The 22,452-nt window shown below is 42.8% G+C and overlaps 1 protein-coding gene and 1 non-coding gene across 2 annotated transcripts in view; one reads left to right on the plus strand and one right to left on the minus strand.

The window, feature by feature from the left end:
* Positions 1-7,854: 7,854 nt before the first annotated feature.
* LOC119528432 lies at positions 7,855-7,961 on the minus strand. Its single transcript, XR_005215729.1, has one exon. It is a non-coding gene; the product is annotated as a U6 spliceosomal RNA (small nuclear RNA).
* Positions 7,962-21,746: 13,785 nt separating this feature from the next.
* FYB2 (FYN binding protein 2) overlaps positions 21,747-22,452 on the plus strand; it is a 195,013-nt gene continuing 194,307 nt past the window's right edge. The window contains exon 1 of the mRNA XM_037809498.1: positions 21,747-22,073. Within this exon, the coding sequence (XP_037665426.1) occupies positions 21,747-22,073 (327 nt within the window). The remainder of the gene's footprint in view (positions 22,074-22,452) is intronic.

Raw genomic sequence — 22,452 nt, forward strand, 5'->3', positions numbered from 1 at the left:
TGGTCAATGGTGTCTGGAAAACCTCTGTTAGCTGGGAAGGTACACAGATGGCGTCTGCTCCAAAGTTCTGGTTTCAAAATGGCTTTCTCCCAGGATGTTCCTCTCTAGGCTGCAGTTTCTCAAAAATGTTACTATCAGTTGCACTTGGGATATCTGTCCTCTCCCAGCTTCTCCAGAGCAAGAGTCTGCTTTCAATGACCATTTTCAAACTGTCTCTCATCTGCAGCTCCTGTGCTTTCTTCAAAGTGTCCCTCTTAGCTGTAGCTCTTCTTCAAAATGTCACTCACAGCTGCACTGAGTTCCCTCTGCCCATCTGCTCATTTATATGGCTCCAGTGACTCAACTTAGACCCACCCGAATGGGCAGAGCAACAGCTCCATGGAAATTATCCAGAGTCATCACCCACAGCTGGGTGGGGTGCATCTCCAAAGAAACACTCAAAGAAATCTAATCAACACTGATAACGTCTGCCCACACAAGAATACATCAAAGATAATGGCGTCTGGGGGACATAATACATTCAAACTGCCACAGGACCCATCCTGTGCTGGGCTCACCAAGTGGCTTACTGGCAGACCTTGTGGTTTACGGAGTTTTCCTTTGACTATTGTCAATTTTCTCTTGGTTCTGTAGCACTGCCTTGACCTCCAGAGTCTTGGCAAGCTGCAAAATGCTTGCAATTCACTCTCCTTCCAGACCCCATACCTCGCCCTCCCGTGCTTCCCAGAAGCTAGCAAAGGCTCTTAACTTTATCTGTCCCTGTTCTGCTTTTTATGCAATCAGGGGAAGTGTGTCTAAGTAGTCATAGCAGTTGATGGAAAGCTTGGAGTTTTTATGTATTCTTGTTCCTACTCTCTGCTGCTTTGTTCTCTGTCCTTGAGAAAGCACTTCTCAGCTCAGTTGAGTGCCCAGGTTCTCTGTAGCACACATACCTACACGAAAATGCTTGCCTGTTTCAGAGCTAAGGGATTTGGAGGATATACCCCCCTTCTACCCCCCACTTCTGATTCCTGCCATGGCGTCAAAAGCAAATCTTCTTTAATCCAGATCCACGGACTCACTATTTGTGAAAATACAGAACCAGACTCAGTTCAAATTTGTTTGTTGCCATCTTTAAGAAAACAAGAGACCTTATCAAAAAAGGAAGCTGGTATTTATTAAACATAGATACTTGCATATATTGCCTCGTTTCATCTTTTTTCTGCGAGATGGGCATTGTAAATCCTTGCTTTATAGATGAAGAAACAGAAGATCAGAGAGGTTAAGTAATTGCCCAAAGTCTCTTTTAATGGGCAGCAAAGACAAGACTCAAAGCTGTGTCTTTCTGGAGCCAGTGACCATGCTCATCCCATTACACCATGCTGCAGTTTAGCAAAATCATGCTACTCAGATGGTTGGTTGGGAAAGCCAGGGGAGCTCTTTTTAATAATAAACAATCTGGGTCATTAAAGCAGGATCTCTTCTGAGTTTCATTATATTGTATGTCAATAGCGCTGAAAATAATAAAACTACACTTCCTAAAATAATTCTATAATGCTTATTATTCAACTGTTTGGACCAGATTATTCTGACTTGCCTCCCTTGTGCTGCAGTGGTTAAGAATAAGGAGCTATACATTATAGTTGTTGCACACACATCCTTCTTCAGTCACCTCCCTCAAGCCCATCAAATTCCACTACCTCCAGGGCAAATATATCATGCCCACCAGGGCCAGAATTCACATCTTATGATTTGGGTTTTAAAGACAGAGATTTGTGCAGGATTACATTTTTTTTTTTTTTTTTTTGGTTGCCGTTTCTTCCAATATTCCCATTGTCTGAATCATTGGCATGGAATAAATTGAATCTTTTTCTAACGTAGAATATATTACTCTTGAAATAGTAGGAAATGTTGCTAATTGCCTTTTATTGGACTCACAAATAATTTATAAGTTAGTCTGGTTTTTTAAAAAAAAGTATCATAGTCTTTTATTTCTTTGGCTTCTTCCTTGAGGCTAGAAGCAGCCTCTAAAAATAGCTGCCTGAGAAGGGATGGGCCTAGCTCTCCCCCTGGTGTCCATATCTCAGTGTTGCAGGCTCAGTAAATGGACTGAAGCTGCAGAAGGCTGTATTTGAATAATTCTTTCTTCCCTAAGTATACAGAGAAATTTGATTTATTCTTCACAGTCATGTCTGCATTACAGAGTACTTCTCCTTATAAAGTCCATCTGCTTTAGGATAAATAAATGATCAATCCCTCATATGCATTATTATGCTGCAAACACTTCTCTTAGGTGGTAACAGATTATGTGGCTTCTAGAAAATGTCGGGAGGTTGGAAGTTTCTTCTTTCCTTCAGAAGATACTGAGGAAAGAAGTACAAATTAACTTTTTATGTAAGCAGGGTAACTACTTACTGAGGGAATTAACTAAATATGAATGCATCTAGAGCAGGGAAGGGGGGAGGTGGGGAGAGGGAGTGAGAAGGTGAGAAAGGAAAAAGGAGGAGCAGAAGAAAAGGACTCCATTGAAGGTGACGGAAGTTAAATGTTTAGCTTACAATCCTGGCTCCCATTTATGACCTGTAGCAGTCAGGTTTCTAAAATGGCCCTCCACAAATATGCCCATAGAAGCTTTCCTCTTTCCCCTGGCCCACAGAAAGGCTATTTCCAGCTTCCCTTGCATGTGACAAGTCCTGACCAATAGAGTCATGCAGCCCTTCAGGCCTTACCCCTAAAGCATCCCCACTGCCTTTTCGTGCATTCTCTGTCTCTGTATCCAGACTGATGGATACAGTTGGCAGAGTCACAAGATGGGAAGTGAGCCAAATCCATGAGTCATCACTTACAGGACAATCACCCAGGACAACAACCTGATTCGCATCAATCTGTGAGTGAGCAAGAAATAAGCTTTAAATATGCTAAGTCACTGAGATTTAAGGGTTATTTGTTATAGCAGCCAGTGTTAATTGCCCTGACTTAATAAAGTAAGTCATTTCACCTGTCTGAGCCATAGTTTCATCATCTGAAAGTGGGGTCCTGTATGAGGAGTCAATGAAACAATGTATATGAAAATATTTTTCACATATTCAGGGTCTAATACATGCTGGTTAAAAAGCAATTGTCTTGAGGAGCTATGATGGCAGTATAGAGAGGAGTGGAAGCCAGTTACTCCCCCCTGGAACAATTCATAAAAGACAGAAAAATTAGTAAATAACTTGGAATAACTGCAGGGAGACAAACGTGACTGTCCACTCATCATACACCAACCTGAATTTGGAGGAATGCTGAGATCACAGCATAAGATCTATAAGTAAAAACTGCAGACCCTTGCTGAGAGCCGAGAGTCCCGCCCTCATGGAAGCCTCATGGTGCTAGAGAGCAGAATTCTCTGAACAAGCGAGTGTACCTCAGCCCAGCTCCAACTGGGGTTTTAATATTAACTGCTCAATACAGACTGCGAATCTCCAACAAGCAGACAGAGGCTTTTGGTGATGACTGACCTTGGGAGAGTCAGGGGACATATCTGTCTAAGGACAGGGAGCCCAGAAGATCTGGTGCTATCTCTGGCTGATGGGTGAATCTGGAAGCTTTTCTGTCCCTTTCTCTCTCTGTCAACCTGGGCAGCTCAGTGGAGAAAGCCTCAGCTGTTCTCAGCTTGCAGTGCTTTGCAGTAAAGAAAGCCTCAGCCATTTTAAAATCATGGCACTCTGACCCAGACAAGGGTGGAGATAGCAGGGTCAGAGAAACAAAGAATCTATTTATATGCAAATGACCTCTCTCTAGGGGGCATAGCTTCCCAAGAGAAAAGAGGAGGGGCCCAGCTCTACTACCTGCCTTACATTCAGAACCAGACTCCAGAGCTGGGGGAGGAGAGCCGCGGGCCAAACCCCCTTACACCAGCCTGTGACAGGCTGACAGTTACCACCTGCTGGACAGAAAAGCACAGGGTGTGCCAATCCTCTCAGACACAACATCAGGGAAACCGGATACTGAGGATTTCCTCCTTCTGTAACCTGAGCCTGTTCTCATCTAGGAAAACCTGATTGGGGTGGCCTAGGAGGTCAGATGCCTAGACAACAGAAAACTACAACCTACACTAAGAAAAACGAAGTTATGGTCCAGTCAAAGGAACAAACTTAACACTTCAACTGAGAAACAGGAATTTAAACAAGTAATGCTAAATCAATTCAAAAAGTTTGGAGAAGATATTGCAAAAGAGACAAAGGCTATAAGGAAAACACTGGGCATACATGAGGCAGAAATCGAAAGTTCAAAAAAACAACTGGCAGAAATTGAACGTTCAAAAAACAACTGGCAGAATCTATGGAAATGAAAGTCACAACAACAAGAGACAGAAGACACAATGGAAACATACAACAGCAGATCTCAAGAGGCAGAAGAAAACACTCAGGAACTGGAGAACAAAACACCTGAAAGCCTACATGCAAAGGAGCAGATGGATAAAAGAATGGAAAAATATGAGCAATGTCTCTGGGAACTTAAGGATGAAATGAAATATAAGCATGAATGTATCATTGGTGTCCCAGAAGGAAAAGAGAAGGGAAAAGGGGCAGAAGCAATAACAGAGAAAATAATCAATGAAAATTTCCCATCTCATAAAAGACATAAAATTACAGATCCAAGAAGCACAGTGTACTCCGAACAGAATAGATCTGAACAGACCTATGCCAAGACACTTAATAATCAGATATCAAACGTCAAAAACAAAGAGAGAATCCTGAAAGCAGCAAGAGAAAAGTGATCCATCACATACAAAGGAAGCTTAATAAGACTATGTGTGGATCTCTCAGCAGAAACCATGGCGGCAAGAAGGAAGTGGTGTGATGTATTTAAGACACTGAAAGAGAAAAAATGCCAACCAAGAATCCTGTATCTAGCAAAACTGTCCTTCAGATATGAGGGAGAGCTCAAAATATTTTCTAACAAACAGGCAATGAGAGACTTTGTGAAGAAGACACCCGCCCTATGGGAAATACTAAAGGGAGCACTACAGAGTGATAGGAGGAGACAGGAGTGAGAGATTTGGAACACAACTTGGGGAGATGGTGGCACAGCAATGTAAGTACACTGAACAAAGATAACTATGAATATAGTTGAGAGAGGAGGGTTGGGAGCATGTGGGACACCAGAAGAAAGGAGGAAAGATAAAGACTGGGACTGTGTAACTCGGTGAAACCTAGAGTGTTCCAACAATTGTGATAAAATGTACAAATATGTTCTTTCATGAAGAACAAGGGAATGTCAACCTTGCAAGGTGTTAAAAATGGGGATGCATTGGGGGAGGGATGCAATCAACGTAAACTAGAGACTGTAATTAACAGAATCATTGTATTATGCTCCCTTTAATGTTACAAAGGTGATATACCAAGGTAAATGCAGATAAGGGGGGAATAAGGGAAGGGTGTGAGACACTTGACATTGGTGGTGTTGTCTGACTTTATTCTACTTTGATTTAAGGTTATCTTTCCTTTTGCTGCTTCCAACTGTCATGTTTTTTTTTCCTCTTTCTTTTTTTTTTTTCTTTTGCCTCTCGACCTTCTTTGACTTTTCCTCCTGCTTTGTGGAAGAAATGTAGATGCTCTTGTATAGATAGTGGTGAGGGTGGTGAACACATAAATTTGTGACTGTACAGGTGACCATCGATTGTTTACTTAGGATGGAATGTATGGCATGTGAACAAAACCATCTTAAAAAAAAAAAATGGGTTGATGACAAAAACTTGAGGGCAATATACTGAGTGAAATAAGCCAGACACATGAGACAAATATTGCAGGGTCTCACTGATAGGAACTAATTATAATATGTAAACTCATAGACATGAAATATAAGTTACCAAGATATAGAACAAGGCTAAAGAATGGTGAGCGGTTGCTTAGTATGAGCAGAATGTTCAACTAGGATGACCTTAAACATTTGGAAATGAACAGAGGTGATGGTAGCACATTGTGAGAATAACTAACACTGCTGAATGGTGTGTGAATGAGGTGGAAAGGGGAAGCTCAGAGTCATAGATGTCACCAGAAGGAAAGTTGGAGGTCAAAAGATGGGAATGTATAAAACTGATTCCTATGGTGGGCAATGTTCATGATTAACTGTACAAATATTAGAAATCTCTTCCATGAACCAGACCAAATGTATGACAATACAACTAGAAGTTAATAATAGAGGGACATATAGGGAAAAAATATATACCTATTGCAAACTATATACTACGGTCAGTAGTATTTCAACGTTCTTCCAAAAACAGTAACAAATGTACTATACCAATACTACAAGTCAACAATGGAGGGGGGTTGGTTAGGGATATGGGAGGATTTAATTTTTCTTTGTTTTTTTTTTTTTCTTCTTTGTCTTTATTTCTTGTCTGGAGTAATGAAAAGGTTCTAAAAATTGAACAAAAATTAATTGTGGTGATGGATGCACAGCTGTATGACAGTACTGGGGGCAATTGATTTTACACTTTGGCTCTTTGGATAATTGTATGGCATGTGAACAATCTCAATAAAAATTAAAATAAAAAAAAAACAATTGTCTCATGTAAACAACACTTACATTCTGAAAAGGATAATTTTGTTATCACACGTGTTTTTGTTTGCAAGAAACAAAATACCCAATTCCAACCGGCAAACTAAGAGGGAATTTTATTGATTCGGAAAGCTAGACACTCCAAGTGCAGAGTAAGCTTCAGGGGGGTTTAATCCACTGAGCGCAAGGACCCTTGTTCTGCATCTCCATTCTTTCTTCTGCCTGAGAAGCTTTCTTCTTAACCTGACTTCCCTTATGGTCAAAGATGGCTGCTTTAAGCTCCTTCTACTATGTGTTTTAGTCTGCTTTGAAAACAAGTGGTATGCTTAGTATGCTAAGAAAGAATGCTGATATTTTCTCTGAATAGACTGGCTGAAATCACATACTCACCCCTGAACTAAATATTGTGATCAGGAGGAGAGAATGGGCTGATTATCCACCAATCAGGACTCACACCTGTAGCTAGCAGTGGGCTCAACTTTCCTTAAATCACATAGACTTGAGGGGGAAGAATCGGGGTGCACTTTTTTTGTTTGTTTCTTTTCTTTTATTATTGGCATCAGCTAGGACTATACATGGCATTAAATGCCATGCACAAGAGAAAGAAGAGAAAAAGGATGGAAATAAAAAGAATAGAGGAGGAGAAATAGAGGTAGGGTGAACATTCATAATAAAAGCTCTTAATTTATAGGTAAAGTTTGGTGCTTTTATATCCAGCTTCCCCTCCCAACCCCCAAAGTTCCAACCAAAGTTGGAGGATCAGCAGGGTGACCCAGCCCAGTGTTCTGAGCTCCCTCACAGGCTGCCATTAGAGGCAGCTTGTGGGTTTTACTTATTTTGAATGTGTTGTAAAATTTTCACTCTCTTTAAATAGTCTCTTCTTGGTTCTTAGACGTTCCAGTTCACAGGGTGAGAGTTGCAGGGAAACATGCCTGCCTGTCCATGGCAGGTCCTTTCCACCCACTGGGGTCTGAGTTATCCATGATGTGGATGGTCTCCCTGATGGAATCCCAGCTCTCCATCCCCCTGGGGATCAAAGTCAAAGAGGGCCTGGACATACATAGGTGGCTGTGACACCTGTTCTATGTCCTGGAGGAATATCTGCTGGTTTCTGGAGATGGATGTAGATCTCTGGTGATCTATCAGCTCATTGAAGTAATTGAACTTTCCAGCCCCATCTTGGAGCACCTTCAAGTGCTGCATGTTATTTCCAACTTGACAGAGAGGGAGAAATCCCTAGAAGGACCCTCACTCCCTCAGATAAAAAAGGCCTCATCATGAGGCTCTTTTCTAAGCATTTCTTTCATCTTTGCTCTGGGTATTTTGCGGAAAAATATGGAACACTTCACGAATTTGTGTGTTATCCTTGCTCAAGGGCCATGCTAATCTTCTCTGTATTGTTCCAATTCTAGTATATGTGCTGCCCAAGTCAGCACAGGGCACACATTTTTTAAAAGGAGGCTTTTTATAGGAAGGAGTGAGAACAGGGGAAAATGGATGTTAGGTAGGCCATCAAAAATGTGTGCCAGAATTATTGGTATGTTTTTTTCCTTAGCAGCAAGGGAAAAGTCATAGGGATAGATGGTAAATGTTATTTTGTGGTTGTCCAAAATAGTCACCAGACCATTCAGAAATCTGTTAGTTAACTAGGCATTATGGCTTTCAATTTCCCAGCCTTCTGACAATGAGTTCCCTAAAATATCCTCAGATAATTGACTTCTTTAAATATCCTCAGATATTGACATCCTGGCTCTCTTGACAATGCAGCGCTAAAAAAAAAAAATTCCCAAGAATAATTTAGTTTCTTGCTATTCTGCTTCCTTTCCCCTTCTTTTTTTTGTGTACTTTTTCTTCCTTTTGATTTTGAGCAACTGTTTTAGATACTGTAAGATGTTATACAAATGGAAGGGATTGTTCTTTTCTTCTGCTCTTTACGGCAAATGGAGGTGTTATTATATTTAATCATAAAGTAATGATACTGATTTTTAAATAGATTATTTAGATATCCAAAGGAACAGTCACCTAAAGAAGTTATCATATTCCAATGACGTGGTGATTGTGCAAATCTCATTTTTAACAAAAAAAAAAAAAAAGGCTGGATCAACCACTCAATGCACTTTATTTGAATCCCAATCTTCTGTAAGGTGTTCTAAAAAAATAAATCTACCCCCCAAATCCAAGATTTGTCCTTCCAAACAAGATATTTCAGGATCCAAAGGCAATTATCAAAGGAGAAATTTAAAAATACTTTGAATACTGGCATTACAACAAAGGTTGAAGACCAAACACTAAGGAGAGCGTGAGTGTTATGTTTATTGAATAAAAGAAGGAGGAGGAGGAACAGGAGAGGAGAAGAGGACAGGAAGGTCACAGGTTTATATAGTCTTCTACAATGGAGATCTGATTACCTCCCTCCTTATATCACCCTGCTGCTTAAAAACTTCTGGCGAATTCTCCCAGCCTAAAAGCTAAATCTGAACTCCTCCACACACAGTTCAAGGCCTTGAGCTTCCCCGACACACACACCCTGTCCTCCAGCCAGACTAAAGTTGTCTCTGCTTTCTGGGGATGTCAGATCCTTTCCGGAAGCTGTGGTTGTGTTCATGTTGCTGTCTCTCTTGAAATGCTCTTCTCCTGCTTCCATTTCATATTCTTACACCTAACTCAAGACCCAGCTCATCCATTCTCTCCTCCAGAAAGCTTCCTTACCCATACCCCCTCCACCCTCTTTTCTTTTTTGGACCCTGTAGCTTTTTTAAAAATGTCTATTATAGTACTTAAATATTTTCTGTTATAATGTTTTATTTATCACTTATGCCTAATCTGGGACAGATTGTCCACAGATCCGTTCTTCGCCCTGCTCTCTTCTGTATTCCTGGGCATCAGACCCCTGGAGACTGCATGGTCCTGGATCAGCAGGCTTCTCCCTAGGCTTGGCCAAAGGAGGCACCAACAGGAGACTGAGGGATGGAGGAAGGGAGAAGCTTGGAATATTTCTTCCCTTCTCTTGAAGACTCATGAGTTATCTATGCCATGGGCCATTTCTCTCCCTCAGTGGTTCTAGCTTCCTCTGAGTGATTTCATTTCCTGGGTCTTGGTAACATCGCCTCCTGTCTTTGTTCTTTCAGCTAATATATGAGTTTCCTCACGGTCCCTTCTTTGGTCCCTTTCCTCCATCACCAGTATAACCAGTTCTCTGTGTGAAATTCCCTCTGTTTCAAATATTTGGAGTGATTTCTGTTTTCCTGATTGGACCTGGACTGATACATCATCTCCACTCCCCATCCAGCAGTACCTGAGGATGGTTAGTTTAATGAATGAAACCAGAGTATAGGTGAATGAACAACCATGTTATAAGTAATTCTTATATTTCTGCTTTTTGCAACACTTTCACGGCTCTTCCTATCAATCTGCTTTTCCTTCTCTGGCTAAAAATGCATTTTCTCTAGCTCCGTCACTTTTCCTGGCCTAGGTTCCCCAACCCCAACTCCCTTGTTCAAGCTTACTACCACTCAGGTCCTGCATGGCATCTGCACTGCTGCACAAATGGGGAAGATATTAGGTATGGAGTGAGATTGTCAAAATGAGAACATTACAGAATCAAAAAACAAAACAAAACAAAACAAAAAACTGAGGCTGTTGGCTGACTCATAGGACAATGGTGAGGGATTCATTATCTTTCCACTCTTCAGGTCTGATATGTGACTTTAGCAAGAGTGAGGCCAATTAACAGTTAGTCCCAGAGCCCAGTGCAATTTATAGATGAAGGGAAGATGCATATTCATGGTCAAAATGGAAGATTTGGATACTAGGCTGGCTGCAAAAATGCTCCCCTGTGTGTGAGGCCAACACATGGCTGGATGGCCTCCTCAATGGTGCCCAGAGCTTTATTATATTTCCACAGTGTGGAGGCCAAATGAATAGAAATGAGGCTTTTGGAAAGGGCCTGAGAATGGCTAGAGTGAATGCTTCTGCTGCAATCCAGAGGATGGGGCAGCTCCTATATCTACCCCCTCCAGCCACACCTAACTCTTATATCACTTTGACCCCTTATGGACTTGACTGTAAAGGAGGCTGACCAGCTATTGAGCAGAAGCTTAGCATTAAGAACAGAAAAGAAAAATAATTTATGTTAATGAAATTTTTTTTCTAGAATGAACCACTGGAAACAAGTAATTCAGAAAACCAAATTCAGAAATTCAGAATCAGGAGTACTTGGTCCTGTCTAAATTCAACATACTTACACCTCAGTATCTTTCCCAAACTAAGGAATTCAATAAATATAATTCCTCACAGAAGTTTCATTTTGGTTAATATGACTGAAATCAAATTGCAGTGCTTAAAGAACTGCCAAGATGGCCTAGAGAGATTTCTAGCCAATTTCAGGATCTCCAAGACAACAGCTGGGTGCCAAATTACTTTATTTGAAGGAATGGTACAAATGAAAGAAATTGGTGGATGTTGGTACAACATATAGGAAAGGTAAAGGCAATACATTCATTCAGTAAACGTCTATTACAGACTCATCACTGAATTGGGTACAGAGAATAAGAAGGAATATGAACCAGTTCCTGCCCTGGAGTGCCCCACTGTCTGCTTGGAAGAAATGGACTCAAGAGCAGAGGGAAAGGAAGGCTGGTGGGCTGAGCTGGTGGGTTGAGCTGGAGCCCACACCTCCGGTAGGAGGGGAAAAGCATCCTAGCAGTTAAGAAATACTGGCCCTGGGATGAGACGGGCCAGGGGATTATTCTAGCTCTCACATTTACCAACGTGGTGACTTTGACCTATGTAACTTTTTCTCCGAGTCTCAGCTTTCTCATCTGTAAAAAGGAGAGCTCGTACCTACCTCAAGGATGTGAAAATACAATGAGTGTATGCACGAGAAGTTGTTCATACCTCGTCTGATGCATGGTGAGAACAAAGACAGTGGTGTCTCAGTGGGCACCATCAGCGATGGCTAGATGAAGGCTCCTCCCACAGCTCCCTGGGAGGTGGACATCTCCAGGAAGAACCAGGGTAGGCAAAGAAGAACATGGTGAATGGCTTGTGGTGAATCCTGCTGACAGCCAGGCTTGTGGGACATAGAAGCCCCTTTCAAGATGCCTGAAAATTCCAGGGGAAGGTGAGTTTGTGGAACACTCAGATGTTATCACATGCAGATAAGCAGGAGTGGTTTTGTAGTCGCATTTGGTTATGAGGTCAATAATGAGGGGACTGTGGGAAACAGGATTGAGGGATGAGCCCTGCCTGTCATCATCAGGAAAGGCTCTATGCAAGGGTGCCACTTGTACTGGCTCTGGAAGGGCAAGGGGCATCACAGGTGGATGGCAGCTGTGCCAGGCCCAGCATTCTAGGAGAGGAAATGGGATATGCAAATGTCCGGAAGCAAGAAATAACATTGTGAGCCTAGGGATGAAAAAATTCAGGATGGCAGATATGTTAAGAGCAGAATAAAGAGAGCTGAGATTGGAGAGGTACTATGAGCCAGTTCTGAAGGATCTTGCACGTCCTGGGAAAGAATGTGAACTTTTCCCTGTAGGCACTGGAGAGTCAGAGGAGATACTTTGTTTTATAATAGATTTTATTTTTTAGAAAAGTTTTAGATTTACAGAAAAGCTATGCAGAAAATACAGAGAGTTCCCATATCATTCTTCCCTTCTCCCCACTCCCACCCTGCATAATTTCCCCTGCTATTAACATCTTGCATTAGTGTGGTGCATTTGTTACAACTGATGAACCGATATTGATACATTATTATTAACTAAAGTCCATAGTTTACATGAATTAGGTTTCACTCTTCATTTCTTTGTGTTGTACAGTTCTCTGGGTTTTGACAAATGTGTAATGTCATAAATTCAGTATCCAGTATCATACAGAGTAGTTCTGCTGCCCTAAAGATGCCCTGTGCCCCATCTATTCAACCCTTCCCTCCTCCTCATGATCCTCTGGCAATCACTGACCTTTTACTGTCTCTATAGTTTTGACTTTTCCAGAATGCCATATGGTTGGAATCTTACAGAATGTAGCTTTTTAGAAGGGCTTCTTTCACTTAGTAATATACATTTAAGGTTCTTCCATGTCTTTTTGTAGCTTAACAGCTCATTTCTTTCTATTGCTGAATAATACTCTGTTGTATGGAAGTACCACAGTTTGTTTGTCCATTCACCTATCCAAGGACATCTTGGTTGCTTCTAATTTTTTATCCAGCAGTCGCCCTCCTGTGTATTTACCCAAAGGAGTTGAAAATGTATGCCCAGACAACAGCCTGTATGTGAATGTTTATAGCAGCTTTATTCACAATTGCCAAAAATCAGAGAAAGTTGTTAATGTAGAATGATGTTATCAGATTCATTTTTGGGAAGGTCACTCTAGTAACACTAAGATGACTCATTTGGTGTGAGGTGGAAGATTGGAGGCAGGGACACCTCAGGCCTAACCCTACACCCCCCAAAAAGGGGATGGAGAGAAGCAAATTGATTCGAGAGATGTTGTTGAGGTCTAGTCATTTCCGAGGTGAAACTAGATGGTAAGTTCCTTGATGGCAAGGACTGCATCTGCTTTGTGTCACTGAATGGCAAGTGCCAGCACAGGAATGGGCATAGAGTAGGCACCTAATAAATATTTACTGAATGTTGTTGAATAAGGGATAATCTACTGAACTTAGTGTCCATTGCATGTGAGAAAAAGAAGGATCATTGGGAGTCAGGAATGTCTAAGGTTTCTGCTTGGGAACATGGATGGGCTTGATGCCACTTAGAGCAGGGTTAGGTGATCCAGTCATTGCTTCAGTTATTATTTCGTTGAGTTTCAGGTGTCTGCAGCATGCCCAAGTGGAGAAATCTAGCAACTAATTAGACATAGGGGTCTCCGTGAGTCCTTAACTCCTAGAACAGTGCCTAGCTCTGTGAACTGAGTCGACGCTCAGTAAATATTTGTTGGATGAATGAATGAGTCTAGAATTTGGGAAAAACTTGGACCCCTTGACCAACTCCTACAAAGCAGTCTCCGTTGTTATTCTACTCCATAGCTCCCTATTACTTTCCTTCATAGCACTTACAGCCATGAGTGATCATATAATGGTTCATTTGTTTATTTAATGTCTGACTCCTTCACTTGTCTACAGGGTCTGTGGATGTAAGGATAGTGTGCAATTTGTTCTGCACCATATGCCTTGGCCTAACCTGGCCCATAGTAGAGATCAGATAAATACTTGTTGAATGAATGAAGGTTTAGGAACCAGGAGGTGGGGGTGGAAAGGATATAGTTGGAATCTAAAAGAGAGAAAGGCAGCTGATGACCTGGTTGAGCTGGGTGAAGAGATCAAGCTCCTGCTCAAAGTTACTAGTCTGTAACAACTCTCTTCTCCCAATACCCCAGCTCCCACACCCCACCCCCCCACTTCTACCATATGCCACACTTCTAATCTAGCCCTGATGAAATTCTTTCAGGTCTCTCTCTGAGATGCATTTCTTTCATCTGTAACATGGGGAGTGAATATGTACCCTGCTTCCATTACTAGGTGGCTGTGAGCATCAAATGAGGTAATTCAATTCAACAAATGTTTACATAGGTGATTAAATGCCATGGTGATAAATGCCTTTGCATAAATACACTGACCTCCACACTCAGTTCCACCTGGCTAATGTACACACAGTCTGTGCACCGTGGCTTGAGACAGTAGGAAGCCAGAACTCTTTGACACACATGCCACCTCTTTTCCCAGGAAGCTCATCACTTCAATGACAAGACTCTCATCTTGCAACCTGAACAGGAGCCAAATGGTCTGTCCGATCCAAGACCCTCATTCAGAGTTGACTGAGATCTGTCACATGCGGGTCATGGTGATGGGGCCTGGCTGCTCCCCCATCCCCGCAAGCTGGTGCAGCGCCTGTGCTGCTGGCTACTCTGACAATGTGGTTAGTTAGCAGGAACAATGGATATTAAGACAGAATAGCCTTTGCAACCCCTAGGGCTGCTTACAGGACAGCAAAGGGTCAGAAACAGCAACTACTGAAAGCAGAGACCATGCCTTTTTAAACTTCTGTCCCCCTACAGGGCCTAGTTGGGTATATTGACTGTTGAAGGTGGGTTTTTTTTCACAAGCTGTTCTGCCCTCTGGACTGCCCCCACTCTCAACCACATTAGGACTAAGATCAAACATGGTTTCCTCTGTGAAGCCTCCCTTCATCCTCTGGGCAAAGATAGGCACATTCTCCTCTATGGAAAGGATGGTGGGAAAGCATCTGGCAATTTCCTAGTGGCTACTAGGTGTCAACCACTGTGCATGATTCCTTATAAACCTTTATCATTTCATACTCATAACCACTTGTGGGACTGAGTTTGTTAGCACCATTGTACAGATTAGGAAGCTTAGAGTCAAAGACATCAGCCACTTGCTCTAGGATGTAACTACTGGTCAAGCCATAGTAAGTGGTTAAGCCAGGATTGGTAAAAAATCAAATACACAGAGTTTCTACAGCCCTTTTCCCATGTTTCTAACGAAGCACTAATTGTGTGGTTTTAAATTTACCTGTTCACAAATGTGTTCCTCCAGAACAAGGGCCCCTCTAATCCATTTTGCCACCTGTCCCAGCTTTACACACAGCAGGTGCTGGAGACCTTTGACCAAAAAGCCCAGTTCTGCTCAAGTTCTGAGTATCTCCTGACCAAGAGGGCAGGGTGGTAGGGGGCTGTCCCCACTAGAAAGGGAAGTCTGGCATTAATCTTGCTACCCTGACCTGGTTGGTGCCCAGTATTCTCTGATATGAATCTTCTGTCACCAGTGTGTCATTGTGACTCAGCTGTCCCCTGGCTCTCACTGTGCCTGACTTATTCCGTCGACTCAACTTCTGTCTCTATTCTTGATTTGCACTCTTCTTTCCCTGTGGGGCCTTAAACCCTAGTCTGCCTGCCTGATGCCCTTGATGCTCTTGTCTCTCCCTGGGTGTTGAACTCTACCTCCTAGATGTTGACAATAATCCTTCTCTAACAGATGACCCCATCCCTTCCCGAAATTACAGTGATACCACCCCTGTGAGCTTCAGCTTGGCTAACTCCTGTAGCATTATGATTAATAGCACATGACTTTACCTCAGTTACATAGATCTGAGTTTGAAACCCAGTTCTGCTTCTTATGGGCTAGGTACCCTTGGGCGAAACATTTAATCTCTTTGTACATCTATTAAATGGGGGTAATAACTCCTACCTCCTAAATTATTGAAAGATTGACCAGGATAATATATATAGAAATTAATGATCATTGTGCTTGATACAAAGTAACACTCAATAAAGGATACATGTTGTTATTCCAAGCAGCCCAGATCATGTCGTTTAGGCCTTGCAGTCTGGTCTCTGATTCGCTCATCAGGAAGTTGGCTAAAGCCACATCAGGATTCGGTTCTTGTATTCCCTGACCCAACCCTTCCTATTTCTTCTGCTTTCCTTATCACCACAAAAGTTTCACATGTCTCATTAATGTATTGTAAGAAAGCTGTATTGGTCAGAATGGGTAAGATATGCTGCAGTAACAACAACAACAACAACAACAACAAACCCAAATTTTAATAACTTAAAAGAGTAAAGATTTATTTCTCATTTATGTCACATTCTGATGGCTATTGGACAGATCTCTTTAATAGCCATCTTAGAAGTAGGTACTCAAATCTCCAGACCCCTTCTATTTTGTGATTCTGCTGCAAAAGGAGAAGGGAGAATGTGGACAACTGAGCAGGCCCAGATGTAGCATCATTACTTCTTCCCATACCACATTTACCAGAACTTAGTCATATGTCCAAACCTAACTGTGAGGGAGGTTGGGAAGTATAGTCTTCTCATGCACCCAAGGAAAGGAATAGAAATTTGAATTTGGTGAGCACAAGGCATTGTATCTGCCGACCTTACATCTGTTACCAAAATAATCTCTAGATCTCCCAATATGTGAGGAGATGTGGCTGGACCTCAGAGGCCTGGCTCTCCTATCCCCTTTCCTCCACACTCATCATTCCCTGGAGTCTCTCATTGATCAATACTGCAGCCATGCTGGTCTCAGAGCACATTCCATTCCAAATGTGGACACATAGTGCTTCCTTCTATGGCAGAGCCGAGGCTAAGCTGAAATGTCTAGCTAGACCAGATTTTACCAAATACGAAGAGATGGCATATGAGAAATAGAGATTAAGCTACATGTTAAATACCTAATTTTCTTTTACAAAAATGAAAAATGGAGTTGTGCATCTACAGCTTGGGTCTTCCATAGGACCACTCAGTGTGTGTTACTTTGTTTTGGCAGCCCTAGGACATCCACACAGTCACAAGTCACATACCATATGTCCTGTGGATTTTGGTGAGGCCCTTCCCACATCCCACTCCCACATCCTAGTATTCTGAGCCTCCAAGCATTAAAGACATGTGGTATGACTATACCTTGAAGTCCAGACCTGAGGAAACAGGACCCAAAGAGAGTCTGGATATATTATGTTCCCCAGAAAAAAACATATTCTTTAATGCAATCTTGTGGGGGGCAGGCTGATTAGTCCATTGATTAGGGTGGAACCTCTGATTGAATTATTTCCATGGAGGTGTGGACCCCACCCATTCAGGGTGGGTCTTAATTAGATTACTGGATTCCTTTAAACGGAGCTCACACAGAGAGCAGGGAGGACAAAATGCCCTAAGAGAAGCTGAGAGAGACATTTTGGAGATGGCCATTGAAAGCTGACACTTGGAGACACTTGGAGATGCAGACAGAAGGACATTTGGAGATGCTAGCCCAGAGTTTGCCCTGGAGAAGCTAAAAGAGTACCCACAGATGCTTAGAGAGGAATGTCCTGGGAAAAAGAAGCAAGGATGCACAGGAGCTGAGAGAGAGGAGGGAAGACAGAACCCCAGAGACATTTTGGAGAAAGCCATTTTGAACCACAACAAGGGAGCAAAGGACCAGCAGACACCAGCCATGTGACTTCCCAGGTGACAGGTGTTCCAGACGTCACTGGCCTTCCCTCAGTGAAGGTATCTTCTTGTTGATGCCTTAGTTTGGATCGTTCTTAGAACTGTAAATTTGTAACCTAATAAACTCCCTTTATAAAAGCCAATCCAATTCTGGTATTTTGCATTCTGGCAGCATTAACAAACTGGAACACTGCCTAAGACCAGCTGTTTGAGTTTTTAAAGGATTCAGTTTTCTGGTTGATGAAACTTGGAAGTGATTGATAATTGGAAATGACATCCCACTTCCAGGCAAGCCCTAACCCCTCCCTAAAAGATAGCTTCCTAACTTTGAACTTACAAGATAAGCATATTAGAAAACATCTCAATAATTCATCTGAGTGATGCATAAATAAGGTAAGTGGCACTAACGGGGGAGGATGGTTTCCTTACAAGAATGCAAAGGGGCTGCCACAACCCAGCTTCAAGCCCAGCACCAGGCACAGGAGAGATGCTCAGATTCTTTTTCAAAGACTATTAAAGATAACTTGCCTTGATCATGTTTGCTTGGCATCCTTTAAAAAAGGTCTTAAAAAATTATGATGTACTATTAAGATGATTGCGTAGATAAGCCCCAAATCTTCAAGGCAAGAGAGAAACCAGCTGAATTATTCCATTTTCACAGACTGGTAAAAGTAAAAAGTCCCTTTCTTGAAAGCACATCCTTTCTAAGAGAATTTTAAGCATTTTATCTTTAAATAACCAATTTTTAAGTAATTGTATACCTTATAGTAATCATCTTATATTTCTGCCCTGTTCATCCTCCCTTTGTCCACCTCCATTCCCTGCTCCACCTCTGCATGGCTATCTTCTTTTTGACCATCCTGTTTTACCAGGCTTTTAATTGTCTACTCCATCAAGCCCTTTTGGGGAGCGGCATGAGATGGAAGAAAAAGCAATGGATTAGGACAGAGCTGAGTTCAAATGGAGACTCAGACCTGTACTCTTTGCATAATTGACTTTCCTGAGCTTCAGTTTCTTCACTTGTCAACTAGGAATAACATTTCTAGACTTAGAATGTTGCTGTGAGGAATAAAAGAAAAAATATGCGATCTGTGTAGTTTGTCACACAATGAACACTCAATAATTCAAGTTCCTTTCCTTTTTCTTTCTCTCCCTTTTGAAAGAAGTCAGGATATAAATTATACATAAATAGATTACATGTTACACTGGAAATTCTCAGAAATGACTAATGTAACCCATAATAATTTTAATATTAATAACAGGTTCCTCTAGCAACATCCTAACTCTGATAATCAATCCATGTACACCAGCTTTGTCATCATATAACATACAGTGCTCAAAGTTTGCCCTAGAAAGAGATGAATGCACACAATTTCACATTTTTGGATATTTTAAAACCCACCTTATTTTAGAAACCATTACTTATGGTGCAGAGTGTAAATACTATGTTTGCCAAGAAATGAAAAATGGAGACATGAACGGCAGCACTGAAAAGCTTCAAGCAGTATGTAAAAATGTAGGTAAGGTTTAGAAACATCAAGAATGCTCTGGAAACATTGATTCCTGCTGCTTAGTACACCGAAGAACGGATGGGATATCATTGGAGAATATGGCTTGTCATTACTATTATCCAGAAGAGCAAACTGAAGTTAGTGACTTGAAAGAACATAAATGTCTTGATTTTAAGCCTAAATACAGCCCAAGTATCTGCTCAGCTTTCTCACTGACCTCTTTCATGATGGAGTTTGGAAAAAGTTGCTTCAAGGAACCCTTCAAGCTCTCAGATTCTGATTTATTATTCTCTATTTCTCTAAGATTTAAATGGAAGCAACCAGGGTGGTTGTAAGCATGGGCTCTGGGGCCTGACCGCCCGGACCAGAGTTTCTGCTCTTTCACTGGCTAACTGTGTGAGCTCAAATAGGCGGCTTAACTCATATGTGCTTCAGTTTCCTCAACTGTAAACTGAGGACCATAATAGGGACTAAATAAGGTGATGTTTGTAAGGTCTGCAGCACTTTTCCCAGCTGGCAGTAGGTGCTCTGTCAGTCATCTCCTAGTCCATGATTAAATGCAGTTCAGAGGGAAATCCACCCAGGCCTGAAGTTAGCAGCAGGCCACCAAAGTGGGTCAAATATAGTAGGATCTCATTCTTCTTTATTCAGTTGAATGATTTATTCCTAGGGTGTAACAAGATCTTCTTAAACTTAGGTCGAACCCCAAATTTCTCACCCAAAACCCTCCCGACAACGTCTGCACGTTGTTCTTGCCTTTTCACTGCCATGCTTCCAATGTAAGTATACATGAGTTGTCCTTATAACACTCTCATGTGACGGGGGCTTACGAGCAAATCGAGATTATAGAGAAATAAAGGAATGCTACTTCACTTGTATATTCAGGTGTAGCATGTACATTTTGACACTGATACAGCCGCCATTAATTGAGGAAGGTCGGGGAGAGGAAGAGAACTGGAATTTTGGCTTCCACCTTAGCACTAAGTACTGTACCAGATTTTCACATGGCATATTGATCCTTAAACCAACACTGCTGGCCCTCTTATTTAGTTTTTCAGATGAAGAACATACATCTCAGAGGGGTTAGGTGACTTTCCCAAGGCCAAGAGCTGGTGGGGAAGCTGAGTTTAACATTTAGAGGATCACAAGGTACATAAAAGGTGATCCTAAAGGGGCTCCAAGAGACATAGTTCTTAAGCCTATTGGTAAAACAGTCCCCATCCCTAACAGCTATCAATGATTAGCGCCTACTACATCCCAGGACCTGCCCCTGTAGATTTGTCCTAAACCAAGCAGTGAAACACAGACCTCCCAGCTGACTTAGGTCCTGGGAGCTGAGAGCCCTTCTGCCCCAGCCCGTGCCCCTCCGCCTTTGTAGGTTGGTCTGCGGCCACAAGGTGGCGTCCTCGCATTGAGAGCAAAGAGTCCGAGAATCCGGTTACAAACTGGGAGTTTGGGGGAGGGCTCCGAGTTCTGAGAACTTCTGCTGGGGATGATTCCTCCATCATATTATTTGTTATACAAATGTATATAAGATGTCTATACCCTTGAACTATACCCTTGACCTGTGCGAGAACCAGGGCATAGAAGGCACAGTGCAGAGGACCTCTGTATGCCCTGCGCCTCATTTATTTAGAGTGGGCCCCACTCTGATTGTAAGCAGAGTCCTCAAGGCAGTGGACTGTGAGTCGTGAAATCAAATGTTGTAGAATGTGCTGATCCTTTGTTTTTTAATTAAATGGCATTTTATGGCACAGAGAGATGAAAATATCAGTGTCATCACACATAGCAAGAGAATTTTTGCTTTGAGAAATTTTTATTTTAGTGTTATGTGTGAGTGTGCTGAGTCATGATGTGAAATGAACATTTTACTGTGTCATTAATTAATAAAGTTAAAAACCCACTGCCCTAAAAAGTTTATTTAAACCCAGATCAGACCTTAGACCAGAAGCACTGACTCAGTTGTCTGGGTTGGGGCCTTGAAGCCTGTATTGTTAATACATTCCCCAGGCAACTCTGAAGATCAGCGAGGTTTAGGAACCACCTGTTTGAGGAGCAGTGGTTGTAGGTGGGGATTCCTTACCTGCCCTCCCACCTCCTCTGCCCTGGTCAGGGCAAGAGAGGCTCTTAGCTTTGTGAGCTCGGCCCTAAAAATGCAAGAAAAGTCTCACATGTATTTAAAGCACAGTTCAGGCCACCTGCCATCCCTGGTGAGCCCCAAGGGCTGAGAACCCAGGCTTGGTTTTCCAGAACCACCTCTGCCAGAAAACAAAAACAAAAGTTCTTTGGAGTCAGCCAGAGTTGGGTTCAAAGTTCTGATTCTTTGATTACTACCTATGTGACCATGGGCAGGTTATTTGATTTCTCCGAGCCTCAGTTTCCTGCCTTTTAAATGGGAGTAATAACACCTCCCAGCGCTATTGCAGGAGTTAAGTACAATAATGTATCCAAAATGGCCCAAAATAGGCCCCCTCCTGAGCTCCCTTTCTGGGTGTGGGCAGCCTCTGTCCCCTTTGTGCTTGGATCTCCCTGTTCGTGGGAAAGCTTTTCGTGAAGCTAAGTAGCCATCCGCAGGGGCAGAGTCTGAGGAGGTTGCTACAAATGGAGATTACATTGTCCAGCCTGAACATTAGGTACTAACAAGAAACATGCTGTCCCCCTTCCTCAGCAACTCCCCCGGGCCGCGGGCACAAAGTGAACTCCCCTTCGGAGTTACTGTGGGACCAGTCCTGCTCGAGAACTGTGGGAAGGGGTGGAAGGTGGATGGCTGGGAAAGGACTGGAGTTAGCGGGTCTCTGGATGGAGACGCTTCCCCGAGCCCGGCGGCAGAATCCCCATCCCAGCAGGACTCGGCGGATGGAGACCGGCTCCCGCCCACCCAGCGGGGACGCGCCAGTCCCGGGAGGGGGAGGAGCCGCGGCCCGGGTGCGATGGGTGGGGAGCCTGGGCTCAGGTGTGCCCGGGGCTGAGGGAAGTGGTTGCTTCCTGGCCGGCAGAGACAGGGAAAGGCAGACGCTTGGCCCCAGGATCCAGCTCTGGGAAGGTGGATTTGTCTCCCAGACTCTGCCTCAGAGGAAAGCCATGGAAGTGGTAAGGGCGGTCGGTTTTGTTCTGTCCGCTTTCTGTTTGGCCTTTCTTGCCGGGTTTGAGTCTCCCCAACAGAGCTCTGGGGAAAGGGAGCCTGTGCTCCTGCCTCCTGGAGAGAAGTAAGCGTGGACTGTATCAGTACCGCTCGGCTGACAGTGGCCTTGCTCCCAGTCGGGTGGGAGGAGTGTGGGCTGTCTCTGGTGCCACGGTGAAGGCTCTGAGGAAGGAGGGCGCGAGGCTGCTAGCTCGAATCCTCGGGGCTGGGTTTCTAATCCATTCCTCTAGCCACCGGTTAAGTACCTGTTTGCTTCTCTCTGTTTACTTGCCTTTGTGGACTGTGTTTGTGGTCTGTATATTGATTAGAGGGTCAAAAGGCAGAGCT

This window comes from Choloepus didactylus, chromosome 2 (assembly GCF_015220235.1).
Source record: "Choloepus didactylus isolate mChoDid1 chromosome 2, mChoDid1.pri, whole genome shotgun sequence".
NCBI lineage: Eukaryota > Metazoa > Chordata > Mammalia > Pilosa > Megalonychidae > Choloepus > Choloepus didactylus.